Source organism: Oryza sativa, chromosome 4 (genome assembly GCF_034140825.1).
Source record: "Oryza sativa Japonica Group chromosome 4, ASM3414082v1".
NCBI lineage: Eukaryota > Viridiplantae > Streptophyta > Magnoliopsida > Poales > Poaceae > Oryza > Oryza sativa.
The window spans coordinates 30,187,788-30,201,196 of record NC_089038.1 but is presented as its reverse complement, the minus strand read 5'-3'; the positions used below and the strand labels follow the sequence as shown (position 1 = coordinate 30,201,196).

The 13,409-nt window shown below is 46.4% G+C and overlaps 1 protein-coding gene across 1 annotated transcript; it reads left to right on the top strand.

The window, feature by feature from the left end:
* The first annotated feature begins 8,835 nt into the window (after window positions 1–8,835).
* Window positions 8,836–12,360, top strand: LOC4336806 (autonomous transposable element EN-1 mosaic protein). The gene is made up of 9 exons (XM_026024964.2): window positions 8,836–9,029; window positions 9,664–9,900; window positions 9,982–10,195; window positions 10,271–10,468; window positions 10,553–10,729; window positions 10,853–10,963; window positions 11,056–11,538; window positions 11,658–11,720; window positions 11,806–12,360. Exons 2-9 carry the CDS (start codon window positions 9,668–9,670, stop codon window positions 11,857–11,859), a joined length of 1,533 nt encoding a protein of 510 aa, XP_025880749.2. The 5' UTR covers window positions 8,836–9,029; window positions 9,664–9,667; the 3' UTR covers window positions 11,860–12,360.
* Window positions 12,361–13,409: the final 1,049 nt, after the last annotated feature.

The following is a 13,409-nucleotide window of genomic DNA, read 5'->3' as shown; positions in this document are numbered from 1 at the left end:
TTCTTAAAAGCTTTTATCAAGCTTTGTTGAGCCTAAAACCCAAAGAAGCTATTAAAAACTTTCAGTCCTCGCAGACTAAGTAGAAAAATCAAACAAGGCAATGATAGACCAAGGAAGCAAATTGAATTGATAAAAAATCACACTCCGTTATTATGATGATAGCCCCCGACTGACAACTTCAAGAAGAAAACTTGATGTTGACAGTCAAGATAGGGAAGTACAGTGATAAGCTTAAGCGTAGAAACGACGAAGATGTTCGATGTTCCAAGAGTTGTCGACGAGTGTACCGTCTTCGCGCTTGAGTCGATAGGAACCTGGCCGGGTGACTGCAGAGATGATAAATGGCCCTTCCCATAGAGGAGATAACTTGTGCCGATCTCGTGTAGTTTGAATTTTCCTCAAAACGAGGTCGCCGACTAGAAAGGCACGGGATCGAACATTGCGATTATAATAACGTCGCAACCCTTGTAAGTATCGAGCCGACTGAATCAAAGCTGCTTCGCGGACTTCTTCCAGTCGGTGCAAGTCATCCACTCGGTCCTCCTCGTAGCGTTCTTCGCGGAAATTACGAAAGCGCAAAGACTCGAATTCAACTTCACTCGGCAACATTGCTTCTGCCCCATAGACAAGGAAAAAAGGTGACTGGCCTGTGGTCCGACTGGGTGTAGTACGCAAAGACCAAAGTACTGATGGTAGCTGTTCCACCCATTTGCCGGCATAGGGTTTTAGCCGGTCAAAAACTCGCGCTTTAATCCCTTGAAGTATCATGCCATTGGCTCACTCCACCTGTCCATTGCTCATGGGATGTGCCACTGAGGCATAGCAAATCTTAATTCCAAAGTCTTCACAAAAGTCTTTAAAAACTCCGCCAGTGAATTATCTGTCATTATCAGTGATGATCCGATTGGGCACTCCAAATCTATGCACAATGTTGATGAAGAAGTCTCGAGCGTTATCTGCTGTGATTGTGACAACCGGTTTAGCTTCAATCCACTTGGAGAATTTGTCAATGGCCACAAAGAGGTGCGTGTAACCGCCGACTGCCTTTTTAAACGGGCCAACCATGTCGAGCCCCCAAACCGCAAACGGCCAAGACAGTGGGATGGTCTGCAACTCTTGAGCTGGTAGATGAATTTGTCTGGCAAAAAACTGGCAACCTTCGCACGTGCGCACAATTTTGTCGGCGTCGGACACTGCAGTAGGCCAAAAAAAACCCTGCCGGTAAGCTTTGCCGACAATGGTGCGTGCGGCAGCATGGTTTCCGCATATCCCAGAATGTATGTCTTTCAGCAATTGTCTCCCTTCCTCTAAAGATACGCAGCGTTGCAGAATCCCTGAAGGGCTTTTCTTGTACAACTCAGCTTCATGCATAACATAAAGTTTGCTTCGTCTTGAAATCCGCTCGGCTTCATCTTTGTCTTGGGGGAGTTCTTGAGAAGTCAAGAATCGTATGAGGGGCTCTCGCCAGTCGGCTGAAACCATAGCTACGTCATGAGTGCCCGCAACTTGAGTAGTATCTTTGTGAGGTACTGTCGGCGTATAAAGGTGTTCGACGAAAACATCGGAGGGCGCCACCTCGCGCTTGGATCCAAAGTTGGCAAGTCTGTCGGCGGCTTCATTATTGTGTCGAAGAACGTGACTGAGCTCGAGTCCATCGAACTTGTCTTCCAATTTGCGTACCTCTTGTCGATATGCCATCATGTTGTCGTCAAGGCAGGACCACTCTTTCATAACTTGGTTGACGACCAGCTGTGAATCGCCTCGAACTATTAGACGCTTTATCCCTAGGGAGATCGCAATTCGCAGTCCATGAAGGAGCGCCTCATACTCGGCGACGTTGTGGGACGCCGAAAAATGTATCCAAAGCACATAGCTTAATCTTTCTCCAGTTGGGGAAATTAGAACCACTCCTGCTCCAGTGCCCGAAAGTCTTTTTGATCCGTCAAAATGCATGGTCCAGTGCTCCATCTTCTCCGCGGGGGTATCCTCCTGGCACTCGGTCTATTCGGTGACAAAATCAGCTAACGCTTGGGACTTGATTGAAATTCGGGGCTTGAATGATATGTCCAAAGACATCAACTCCAAAGCCCACTTAGCAATCCGTCCGTTTGCTCCGCGGTTATGCAGTATATCACCGAGTGGAAATGATGTGACCACCGTTACCGAGTGACCTTGAAAGTAGTGAGATAGCTTCCTGGTAGTAATTAGAATACCATATAACAGCTTCTGAACCTGAGGGTACCTCGTTTTGGAGTCGGCTAGGACCTCGCTGACAAAGTAAATCGGTCGCTGGACTTTCTGGACATGGCCTTCTTCCTCACGCTCAACGACCAAGACTGTGCTCACAACCTGGGAGGTGGCTGATACATACAGCAACAACGGCTCCTGCGGGTGTGGTGAGGCTAAGACCGGTGGCTCGGTGAGGAGTTTCTTAAAATCTTCGAAGGCCTTCTGTGCTTCGGGTCCCCATTGGAAATCATCTGTTTTCTTCAGTAGCTTAAAGAAGGGCATCCCCCGCTCGCCAAGTCTCGAAACAAATCGGCTGAGCGCCGCCATGCATCCAGTCAGCTTCTGAACATCTTTCTGGGTACTTGGCGGTTTCATGTTGAGGATAGCAGTAACTTTCTCCGGGTTGGCTTGGATACCCCTGTGAGACACCATAAAACCAAGCAGCTTCCCTGACGGTACTCCGAAGGTGCACTTTTCAGGGTTTAATTTCATCCTGAAAGCGCGGATGCTCGCGAAGGTTTCTTCTAGATCCGAGATTAAATCATCCTTTTGTTTGGTCTTGACGACTACATCATCCACATAGGCTTCAACGTTGCGGCCGATCTGCGTTGAGAAGCATCTCTGGATCATACGTTGATAAGTTGCTCCTGCGTTTTTTAGTCCGAACGGCATGGTGACATAGCAGTATGCTCCAAAGGGCGTGATGAATGAAGTCTTCAAGCAGTCGGATTCCTTCAGTCGGATCTGATGATACCCCGAGTAGCAATCCAAAAAACTGAGAAGCTCACAGCCGGCGGTCGAGTCGACTACCTGGTCAATGCGAGGCAACCCAAAAGGATCTTTAGGGCAAGACTTGTTGAGGTCAGTATAATCAACACACATGCGCCATTGCCCCGTTTTCTTCCGAACTAGAACCGGGTTTGCCAGCCAGTCGGGATGATGGACTTCTTTGATGAAGCCTGCCGCTAACAGCTTGGTTAATTCCTCCTTGATCGCGTCCTTCCTGTCTTGTGCGAATCGGCGGAGTCGTTGTTTGATAGGCTTGGCATCTTCTTTGACATGTAAGGAGTGCTCAATCACCTCTCTAGGAATACCGGGCATATCAGATGGTTTCCACGCAAAGATATCTTTATTGTTCTGAAGAAAGGTGATGAGCGCGCTTTCCTATTTACAATCTAACTCGGCGCCTATTACAGCAGTTTTAGTAGGATTAGAAGGATCTAGGGGAATCTTCTTAGTCTTGGCTTCGCTTTCTCCACTTTTTGAAGTCTTGGTAGCGGGCACTTCTCCTTCGCTCGCCGTGGCTGCAGCCAGTCGGATATCCTCTCGGGCAGACGCCATCTCGCGGGTTTGGGCCATGTCGCAACTCTCCTTGTCGCATGTGACGGCTTGCTTGATGTCGCTCCGTAGGGATAGGACTCCTCGGGGACCAGGCATCTTCATCATCATGTAAGTGTAGTGCGGGACGGCCATGAACTTGGCTAACGCCGGGCGTCCGAGTATGGCATGGTATGCTGTCTCAAAATCGGTGACTTCAAAGCTGATATTCTCTGTGCGGAAGTTTTCCCGAGTGCCAAAAGTGACCGGGAGGGTGATCTGGCCGAGTGGAGTTGCGGATAATCCTGGAATTACTCCGTGAAAAGGCGCATTGCTTGGTTTTAGCTTGGAGCGAGGAATCTGCATATCATCCAAGGTCTTGGCGAAGAGGATATTGAGTGCACTGCCTCCGTCGATGAGGGTTCTGCGAAGCTTGACATTACGGACCACTGGGTCTAGTACCAGGGGGTACCGCCCCGGGTGGACCACTCGGTCAGGATGATCCGAGCGGTCAAACTTGATTGCAATCTCTGACCATCGAAGATATTGGGGCGTGTCGGGCTGAACAGCATTGATCTCCCGTTCGGTCAACTTTTGCTTCCTTTTAGACTCATAAGCCAGGGGGCCGCCGAAGATATGGTTGAGCTCCTTGCGGTGGTCTTGAAATCCTACCGGGGTGTCGCCGTCGTCCTTCTTCCTCGACGTGCTTTGTTCTTCGTCGGAGTTCTTCCGTGTAGTCTTGGTGTATTGCTCCGCGAATTGCTTGTAGACGAAACAATCTTTGGCCACGTGGTTGGAGTTAGGATGGTGCGGGCATTGGGAGTTCATGATCTTGTCGAACGTGTTGACGCGCGAACGCTGTCGAGAAGAGTGAATGGCGGTTGCAACAAGTTCCTCAGGCTTACGCTTGCGGTCCTTATGATTGTTACTTCCACCTCCTCCCGTAGCCGGCGTATCCTTTTTTGGCTTCCAACTGGGACCCGACTGCTTTGATGCGGTGACGGCGTCTTCGGCTTTGGCGTACTCGTTGACTTTTTCAAACATAAGTTTGACTGTCCTGGGAGGTTTACGCCCGAACTTGCCGACCAATTCTTCGTGGCGAATCCCTTTGGTGAATGCGGCGATGATAACGTCGTCGGTGATGTCGGAGATCTTGTTACGTTGTTCAGAAAATCGCCGGATGTAATCTCGAAGGGATTCTCCGGACTTCTGAACAACGTTGTAGAGGTCGAATTGTGTGCCGGGACGCTCGAAGGTGCCTTGGAAGTTGGCGATGAAGTGGTCGCGTAATTCGGCCCAAGATCCAATCGTACCACGGGGCAATCCATGGAGCCAAGATCGGGCGGAATCCGCTAAAGCCACTGGTAAATAGTTCGCCATGGCCTTGCTATCTCCTCCTGCTGCGCGGATCGCGAGACCGTAGACGGTAAGCCACGATTCTGGGTTGGTGGTACCGTCGTACTTCTCTATTCCAGTCGGCTTGAAGCCGGCTGGCCAATCCACTCGACGCAGGTCGTCGGTGAAGGCTGCTACTCCATCAAGGTCGTCGTCGTGGCGGTCCGGCGAATGATGATGGCCTCGAGCTGCTCGGCGCTGTATGATTGTGTCGCGAAGATCGACGGGGCGGCGACGAGGTGGTGAGCGAGGCCGTTCCACTCGGCGCTCCCTATGATGGTCGGGAGGCGAATGAACGGACCGCTCGTCGTGACCCCTGCTCCTGCGATTGGATCCTGCGCCAGTGATGCTGAGGCTTGGATGACGGTAGTCATGAGATCGGAAGTGGGGGAGTCGGCTGCCAGTCGGCGTGCGGACGCTTTCGGAGTTAACTGGGACCGAAGCCGCAATCATGGTCTTTGTCTGGTTCAAGATGTTGACGACGTGATCAGATTGATTGAGCTCGTTTTCCTTGAGGAGGGTGTCGAGGAGGGTGATCGCGGCAACCGCATTCTGTTGAGGGGTGCGGAAAACCGGTGTCCCTTCAACATCTTGTTGGCCGTTGAAATCACGCGCTCGGCGCCCTGCTTCCAAGGCTCGCTGCCGTCGGTCCTCAGCCTCCTTCGCGGTTCGCTCACGCTCCTGCTGCTCACGCCGTAGCCGTTCTTGTTCTTGTGCTTGACGCTCCTCCTCCAGTCGGCGACGCTCAGTCTCGCGACGTGCTTCGGTTTCCCGGGCTTGGCGTTGCTCCTCCGTCTCGTTATCGGCCATGAAGACGCCGAAGTAGAGAGGGGTGTAGTTGTCATCTAGGCTTCCGTCGAAGTCGTCGAGATCCGGGTCGTTGTAGCGAGAGCTAAACTCGTCGTACTCTACGATGTCGGTGGGACGCGAGTCGACGGTGGGAGAGCTGTAGTAGCCATCCAGCTGATCCGTCGAAACCGTGCCGAGTGGTTGGAGGATGACGCCGACTTCCCTGAAGCTAGGCGAAATCGGTGTTGAAGCCGACTTCCGCCTAGGCCTACGGGATGGAGACGCTGTCGTGATGGAGACGGCCGCCAAATCGTCGGGGAGCTTCATCAGGATCGGTGGGTAAGCCTCATCATCTTGATCTGGTGACATTGGAGAAGATGCGATCTCGCCCGAGTGGTTTGAAGCCAACTCGATTGAGATGGTCTTGAAGTAACTTTCAGCCGCGTTTGGGAGTCCAAACGGGACTGAAATCCGGTTCTCTCCCGACTGGTCTGACTCCGAGTCAAGGAGAGAGATCTTGCCGAAGTTGTTGGTGACGAAGTCGAGGCTGCCGAACCGAAACGTCTGCCCGGGTGGGAAGACGAGGTCGTCGATGCCGGAGACGGAACCCATTGCACTGATCGGCGAAAAGCTTGACGCCCCCCTACCTGGCGCGCCAACTGTCGAAACTAGATTTCGGCAATAATAAAAGGGGGTGGCTATCAAGCTGGAGAAGTGAATGGGTTTGGAGACAAAGGATTTATACAGGTTCAGGCCTTCTTATTCAAGAAGTAATACCCTACTCCTGTCCGGGGATGAATCCGCCGAGTATCTTATTGATTGTATGATTTGGAGAAAATCAACACATGCCCCTAGAGGCACCCGGACCCCCCTTATATATGGGAAGGAGTCCGTGTTACAAAAGATAATCTATATCCCTAACGGAATATGCAGATACAGATAAAATACAGTCGTAACCGACTAAGTCTCAAGGTATTTCCTTGATGTACAAGTTGAGAAACAAACCCGAGATACAAATAAGATATTCTATCTATATTCGGTATCCTATATTCAGTCCAAATATCATCGCCGTGTAGATATGAGATATCCATAATCTCCACACTACTCGTGAACCACAAAATGATAGAGAGGCCACAAAATAATAGAGAGGCTCTAGGAGATAAAAACTGGATAGCTGCAATGCAAGCTGAGTATGATGCTTTGATAAAAAATAATACATGGCACCTAGTTCCGTATGAGAAAGGACAAAATATTATTGGGTGTAAATGGGTATATAAGATTAAAAGAAAGGCAGATGGAACACTTGACAGATACAAAGCTAGACTTGTAGCAAAGGGCTTTAAACAAAGATATGGTATTGACTATGAGGATACCTTTAGTTCTGTTGTTAAAGCTGCTACTATTAGAATCATCCTGTCTATTGCTATTTCTAGAGGTTGGAGTCTTAGACAGCTAGATGTTCAAAATGTCTTTCTTCATGGATTCTTACAAGAAGAAGTCTATATGCAACAACCTCCTGGTTTTGAGTCATCCTCTAAACCTAATTATGTATGTAAATTGGATAAAGCATTGTATGGTTTAAAACAAGCAACAAGGGCATGGTATTCCAGGCTGAGTAAGAAACTTGTTGAACTTGGTTTTGAAGCTTCAAAGGCCGATACTTCATTATTCTTTCTTAACAAAGGAGGGATAATTATGTTTGTATTGGTTTATGTTGATGATATAATTGTAGCTAGTTCTACAGAGAAGGCAACTACAGCACTTCTGAAGGATTTAAACAAGGAGTTTGCACTTAAGGATTTGGGTGACCTGCATTACTTCCTTGGAATTGAGGTAACTAAAGTTTCCAATGGTATTATTTTGACTCAAGAGAAGTATGCTAATGATTTATTAAAAAGAGTTAATATGTCAAACTGCAAGCCAGTTAGTACTCCTCTCTCTGTCAGTGAAAAATTAACTTTATATGAAGGATCACCCTTGGGACCTAATGATGCAACACAATATAGAAGTATAGTTGGTGCTTTACAATACTTGACCTTGACTAGACCTGACATAGCTTATTCAGTAAATAAAGTTTGTCAGTTTCTTCATGCTCCTACTACCCGTCATTGGACAGGAGTAAAAAGAATTCTCAGATACTTGAATCAGTGCACAAGTCTAGGACTTAATATACATAAGAGTGCGTCTACTCTTGTTCATGGATATTCTAATGCAGACTGGGCAGGTAGTATAGATGACAGAAAATCAACAGGAGGATTTGCTATATTTGTGGGGTCTAATCTTGTGTCCTGGAGTGCTAGGAAACAATCCACTGTGTCAAGGTCGAGCACTGAGGCAGAATATAAGGCTGTGGCGAATACTACAGCTGAGTTAATGTGGGTACAAACCTTGTTAAGAGAATTGGGAATTGAGTCTCCTAAAGCTGTCAAGATTTGGTGATAACTTAGGAGCCAAATATTTATCAGCTAATCCTGTGTTTCATGCAAGGACAAAGCATATAGAGGTTGATTATCATTTTGTAAGAGAACGAGTGTCACATAAGCTTTTAGAGATTGATTTTGTTCCTTCAGGAGATCAAGTTGCTAATGGGTTTACAAAGTCACTGTCAGTTCCTTCAGGAGGGGCTGTGAAACAACCTAACTCTATCCTGTGCGTGGTGCATGGCGCATGCATGCGATAATGGCGCACTACTGGAGATGGGAAGGCTCCCGTGTGCATGCGAATATTACCGGGTGTTTCTCTGAACACACGGTAACTTACCGTGAGTAGAACAATAAACTCGGGAACCATCAAGCGCTTACCGTGTGTTAGAGATGACTCACGGGAACACCGGAATCCACCTACTTTCCGTCTGTGCGCGTCAAACTCTGTTGGCGCGAGTAGTATTTTTCTCTTTGGCGCGAACGGATTTCTTTTGGCGCGCGCCTAGCTCCGTTTGGCGCGGCCCAATTTTTCGCTGGCGCGAAACAGAAGGGGTGTTCCCGTGTTTTTTTTTCATTCAGCGCACGGGAAGTGAGTGATGGCCCACATGTCGATTGGATAAAAAAAAGAAAAAGGAAAACAAATCCTAACCCTAAAACCCCACCGGCTCCCACAGCCCACGCCGCCACAGTCCCAAACACCTCGCCACTGCTGCCCTTCTCCTTCTCTCCCTCCTCGCGGCACCTGCGCGCCGCCCCTTCCTCGCCGCACCTGCGCCGCCCCCTTCCCTCGCCGCACCTGCGCCGCCCCCTTCCCTCGCCGCACCTGCACGCCGCCCTCTTCTCTCCGCACCTGCACGCAATCTGCCCAACATCAAGGTATGTGATTGTCGAATGTTGGCTAGCTTGTATAGTCTCTTGATGTTTGATGAAGAAATAAGAAAGGAGAAATTAATCCCTTTGTTCTCTGGATTTATCAAATAAGAAATATAGTCTCTTGATTATTGCTTCAGTAATCTCATGTTTTGCTTTAGATCGTAGACTAAAATGCTTGTGTCCTCTAGCAGTCTTTTTAGCTTTAGGATTTTAATGTGATGGCATGCTGTTATTTCTGAAGTAATTCTGACCTACCAATACTTGTGAAGTTGAAGAAGTATTGCAGTTGTATACTGTTCCTATTTAGCCTTGCAATTCTAGATTGTTTTGGTGCCTATGGATGTCCTGCCTGATGTTCTATTAAAGGATGTGTTTTTGGTGCCTTTCTTCTTGTAACAAGAGATGATTGTTATATCCTGTCGGGATGGTTATGTGCTTGGGTTTCAGTTAGATGTCTACTTTTGGGAGTTTGGTGGAGGGAAACATCTGTAGTCCTGCTGTTAGAAAGCTTGCAATCCGAGCATCTGTTTGTTCTATTTGTTTGACCTTTTCGTGTAAAGGGTCTATGTTTGGGCTTTTCCTAAAGCCGTGCAATCAAAAATTGTTTGTTCTCTAAATATGCTGAAATGTTTTGCAGGAGGATGCGACGATTAAGCTCGGGCTCTAGAGGGGCCTCCAGTTCTGCAGATGGTTCAGCTAGTGCTGCCATCTCATCTAGGAATAGGACAAGGTCATCTTCCTCTCAGCAACCTACTGATCCTGTTCAAGAAGAGGAGCAGGAAGATGATGAGTTCTGGTTTTGTGGCCCTACAAGGGTGCCACCACGACCTACACGAGAGGAGGATAAACCTGTGCTTAGGCCAATAGGGGATATGTAAGTGTGTTGCTTGTGCTATATATTGCTGTTATTTCAAGTATGAAGCTAATATCTAGCTTTTGGTTGGGATTTGTGCAGGCAATGGGAGGTACAAGATTATGGTCAGAGTACTAGAGTCCCCAATGGTATCCTGACTACATTGATAAAAGAAAATTTCCCTGGTGTGGTGAAATTCAAGGGTAGAGATGAGCCTGCATGGTCTCCGGAACATTACTTGCTTAAACCTGATAATGCAAAAGCTAATCAAGCACGCTTGCCAAGCCTCCTCCATCGCGTTGAGGAAGAATTCTGGGTATTTCTTTACCAACTTAGTTTCTTTCAAGTTACATAGATCATGTATTGTTTGGTTAACTTTTGGTAGTTGCAGGGGTTCTATAGGTGGGCAGAGGGGACAGAAGTGGAGGCTAGAAGAGTTGTGCACAACTGCGTCAAGAAACTCTTTGTTGATATATTCTATGAGGCTCGTATCCTAGCTGTGATTACTTATCACAAGAAGATTCTGAAAACAGATATAGATCGGCCAACTGCTTGCAGGACTTATCTCACAAAGGCGGAGTATATGAAAGTAAGCTCGCTTGAACAAGAAAATGTTATTAGATGCTTAGCTTTTGAACATATTAGTGACTAAGCGCAAGTTTGTTTGTTATAGGCTAAGCCATGGTGGTTCCTAAATGCTGGTCGTGCGTGGGCATTATTGTCAGATTTGAGGTGGTGCAATCCAGAATGGCAGGCTTACTCCCGTGCTTGTAGCGAACGCAGGGCAAAGATGAAAACGCCAGCCCATCGCCAAGGCAGTGCTAACCTTCATCGTTACCACAAGAATTTGGTTCGTTAGTTTTTCTTAGACATAATACCAAGACCTGCATAGCTTTAGACTTTAATTGTACGGTGTTCATTGAATTGCAGCAGCACATTATTAATAGTGTTAAACTATTTATTTTGAATGTAGGAGAAGAAAATGGGCACACCAGTGCATGTATTGAAGGCTTATGCTCATGCCAATAGGGTAGACCCAGACGAGGGCTACTGTGATGAAGATTCATCTCAGAATATGTTGCTCGTAAGTGCCTTACACATTGAAATTTGTGTTGTACTACTCTATTGTCTACATTCCATTTGGTTAACTGCCATTTTCATTTGAATCTGTAATAGGAGGCCTATGCTCGCGCTTTTACTGAGAGGCACGGAGAAGACAGTAATTGGCGGACTGAACCCATTGATGGTGTGGCTGTGCACATGGCTGGTGGTGGCAAGAAACATGGACGCTTCTTCCTGCTTAATGGACTCCTTAAGACACCAGATGTTCTTGCTGATGTTGGGAGAAGCAGGTGCTCACTTGATGATCCACGGCCTAGCAGACGGCTGAGGCCAAACCCTGATGATAGTGCCCGGATTGAGGAGCTTGAGCGTCAACTTCAGTGTGAGCGTGAGGAGAGGGAGCAGGAGAGGGAGCGGGCACGCGAGGAGAGGGAGCAGGAGAGGGAGCGGGCACGTGAGGAGAGGGAGCGGGCACTTGAGGAAATGGAGCGGACACGCAAGGAGATGGAGCAGGAGAGAGAGCAGGCACGTGTGGAGCGGGTACGTGAGCACGAGTTGTTCCAGGAGAAAACAAGCTATTTTACATGTGCTTTGGAGGTAACTGGTAGTATCCTGTTTACACAACTGTCCGCATTGTTTGCTGCTGAATCAATTAATTGTGAGTGCCTTGAACTGGTGATAATTTTAACCTAAAACATTGTCTGAATAAATTGCAGGTACTGCAAAGAAAGCTCAACATAAACTTTCTGCCTCCTTGCACACCTACGTTGACTCATCCGGTGAGTGTAATGTTGCAGGATAGACATGTCCTGTATGATTAATACAAACTTGTTGTTTGTTTTCTAACAAACATTGCTAATTCAGGCTACATCTGGATCTGAAGTCTCTATTGGAAATCCAGTTACCACCACTGAGTGACTGGTCCATGAGCCAAATATCCCAGTGCAAGTTAACCTGGATGTTGGTGCCAGTAATAGCAGGCAGCAGCTTTAGGCGTGCAGTATCTGAAAATCGCTCTTCACCGAAAGAACTAGAAATTGGGAAGTCTTTTGTGATACCAGAAACTTGTGGGTGTTTTGGTGTGATGTAACTGTGAAGTAGGACTGTGCCAAGTCCTGTTTGTTCTGGTGTATGTCCTGGTTGTTGTGATGGGCTCATGTTGGTACCCATTGGTTGTTCCCACTAATTATCTGTAGGTTTGTTGAGCAGTACTAATTGGTACCAGCTGATGAGGTAGTATATTTTGTGTAGTCGTTATCAGCTGATGAAGTTGTATATTTTGTGTATGCCTAACGGTGCTGTGCGCTGTGGTGAGATGCACATTTAGTGGTGGTAACTTAAGTACTTTGTAGGGAAGAACCTATGCTGATGGAAAGTATTAATGAAGCTTATGAACTTCATTATGTTATGCGCATGGAATTTGATTCTCAGAAAGATGTAAATTGATTTGGAAAATGTTGATAGCCAGATGTGGTGTTGAGACCATGTCAAACTTGTCTGCACAATACTGGCTCAATCTGAAATCACAGTGACATGGTTTTCAATTCGACACTTGATCATAGTTTACAAATATGGTTACGTGTGAATATTGAACACGGTGAATTTGCAATTAACCAAGTGGCTATAGAAAGTATAGAAAAATGTGGAAAGTAGTGGAAAGTAATTTATAAATATCTATATTTTGGATTTAACATCTATCTATTAACTTATTTAAGGAATAGAAAAAAGAGCCTTAACGTTCGCTTTCACGGCCTAGAAATTCTCATATTAATTAGAGAAAAAGAAAAACAGAGTCCATATAGAAATACAATTTAGAAATAGTTGAAATTCGGAGAAAATATAATGATGCTAGCGACGCAATCTGCGCGGGCCACCATGCTAGTTACAAATATTAGGAGAGTCCATAGGGTTTCAATGTGAGGATCAAGTTATCAATAGAGTAAATTTGACACCGCGGTATTATAGTTATAGTTGCAAAAATCTAAAAGGGTTTTGATAAAGTTGTTAGTATCGAGATTCTAGTTAGTATTGTTTTTTTTTCCTAAAGTAGTATTGAATTGTATAATTGAATTATTTTATTTTCTTTTTAACTTTTTAAAATTTTGAACTGTAACAATCGCAATGTAAGCCGTGTCAATGTTGTTTTGCGACGCCAGGCAGATTGGCGTGGTTAAAAGGTTCATATTTTAGAAATAAGTTCAAAAATAAAAAAAATCTCGTAGGATCCTACAAAATATAGTAATATTGTTTCGATGGAAACTATCAGTATACTGATTTTTGTGCGCTTCTAATTATTCTATGCTTCGTATCCCGACACTAGAGCGATACCACCCGAAAACGATACTACAACCGACACGTGTCGTTTTACCCGGATAATATCGTACGATAATGACGTATCCCAATACCGTTAACCTTGGGTTTTGATAAGTACTAAATAACAAAAACGAAATTAGTCAATGATATGATAT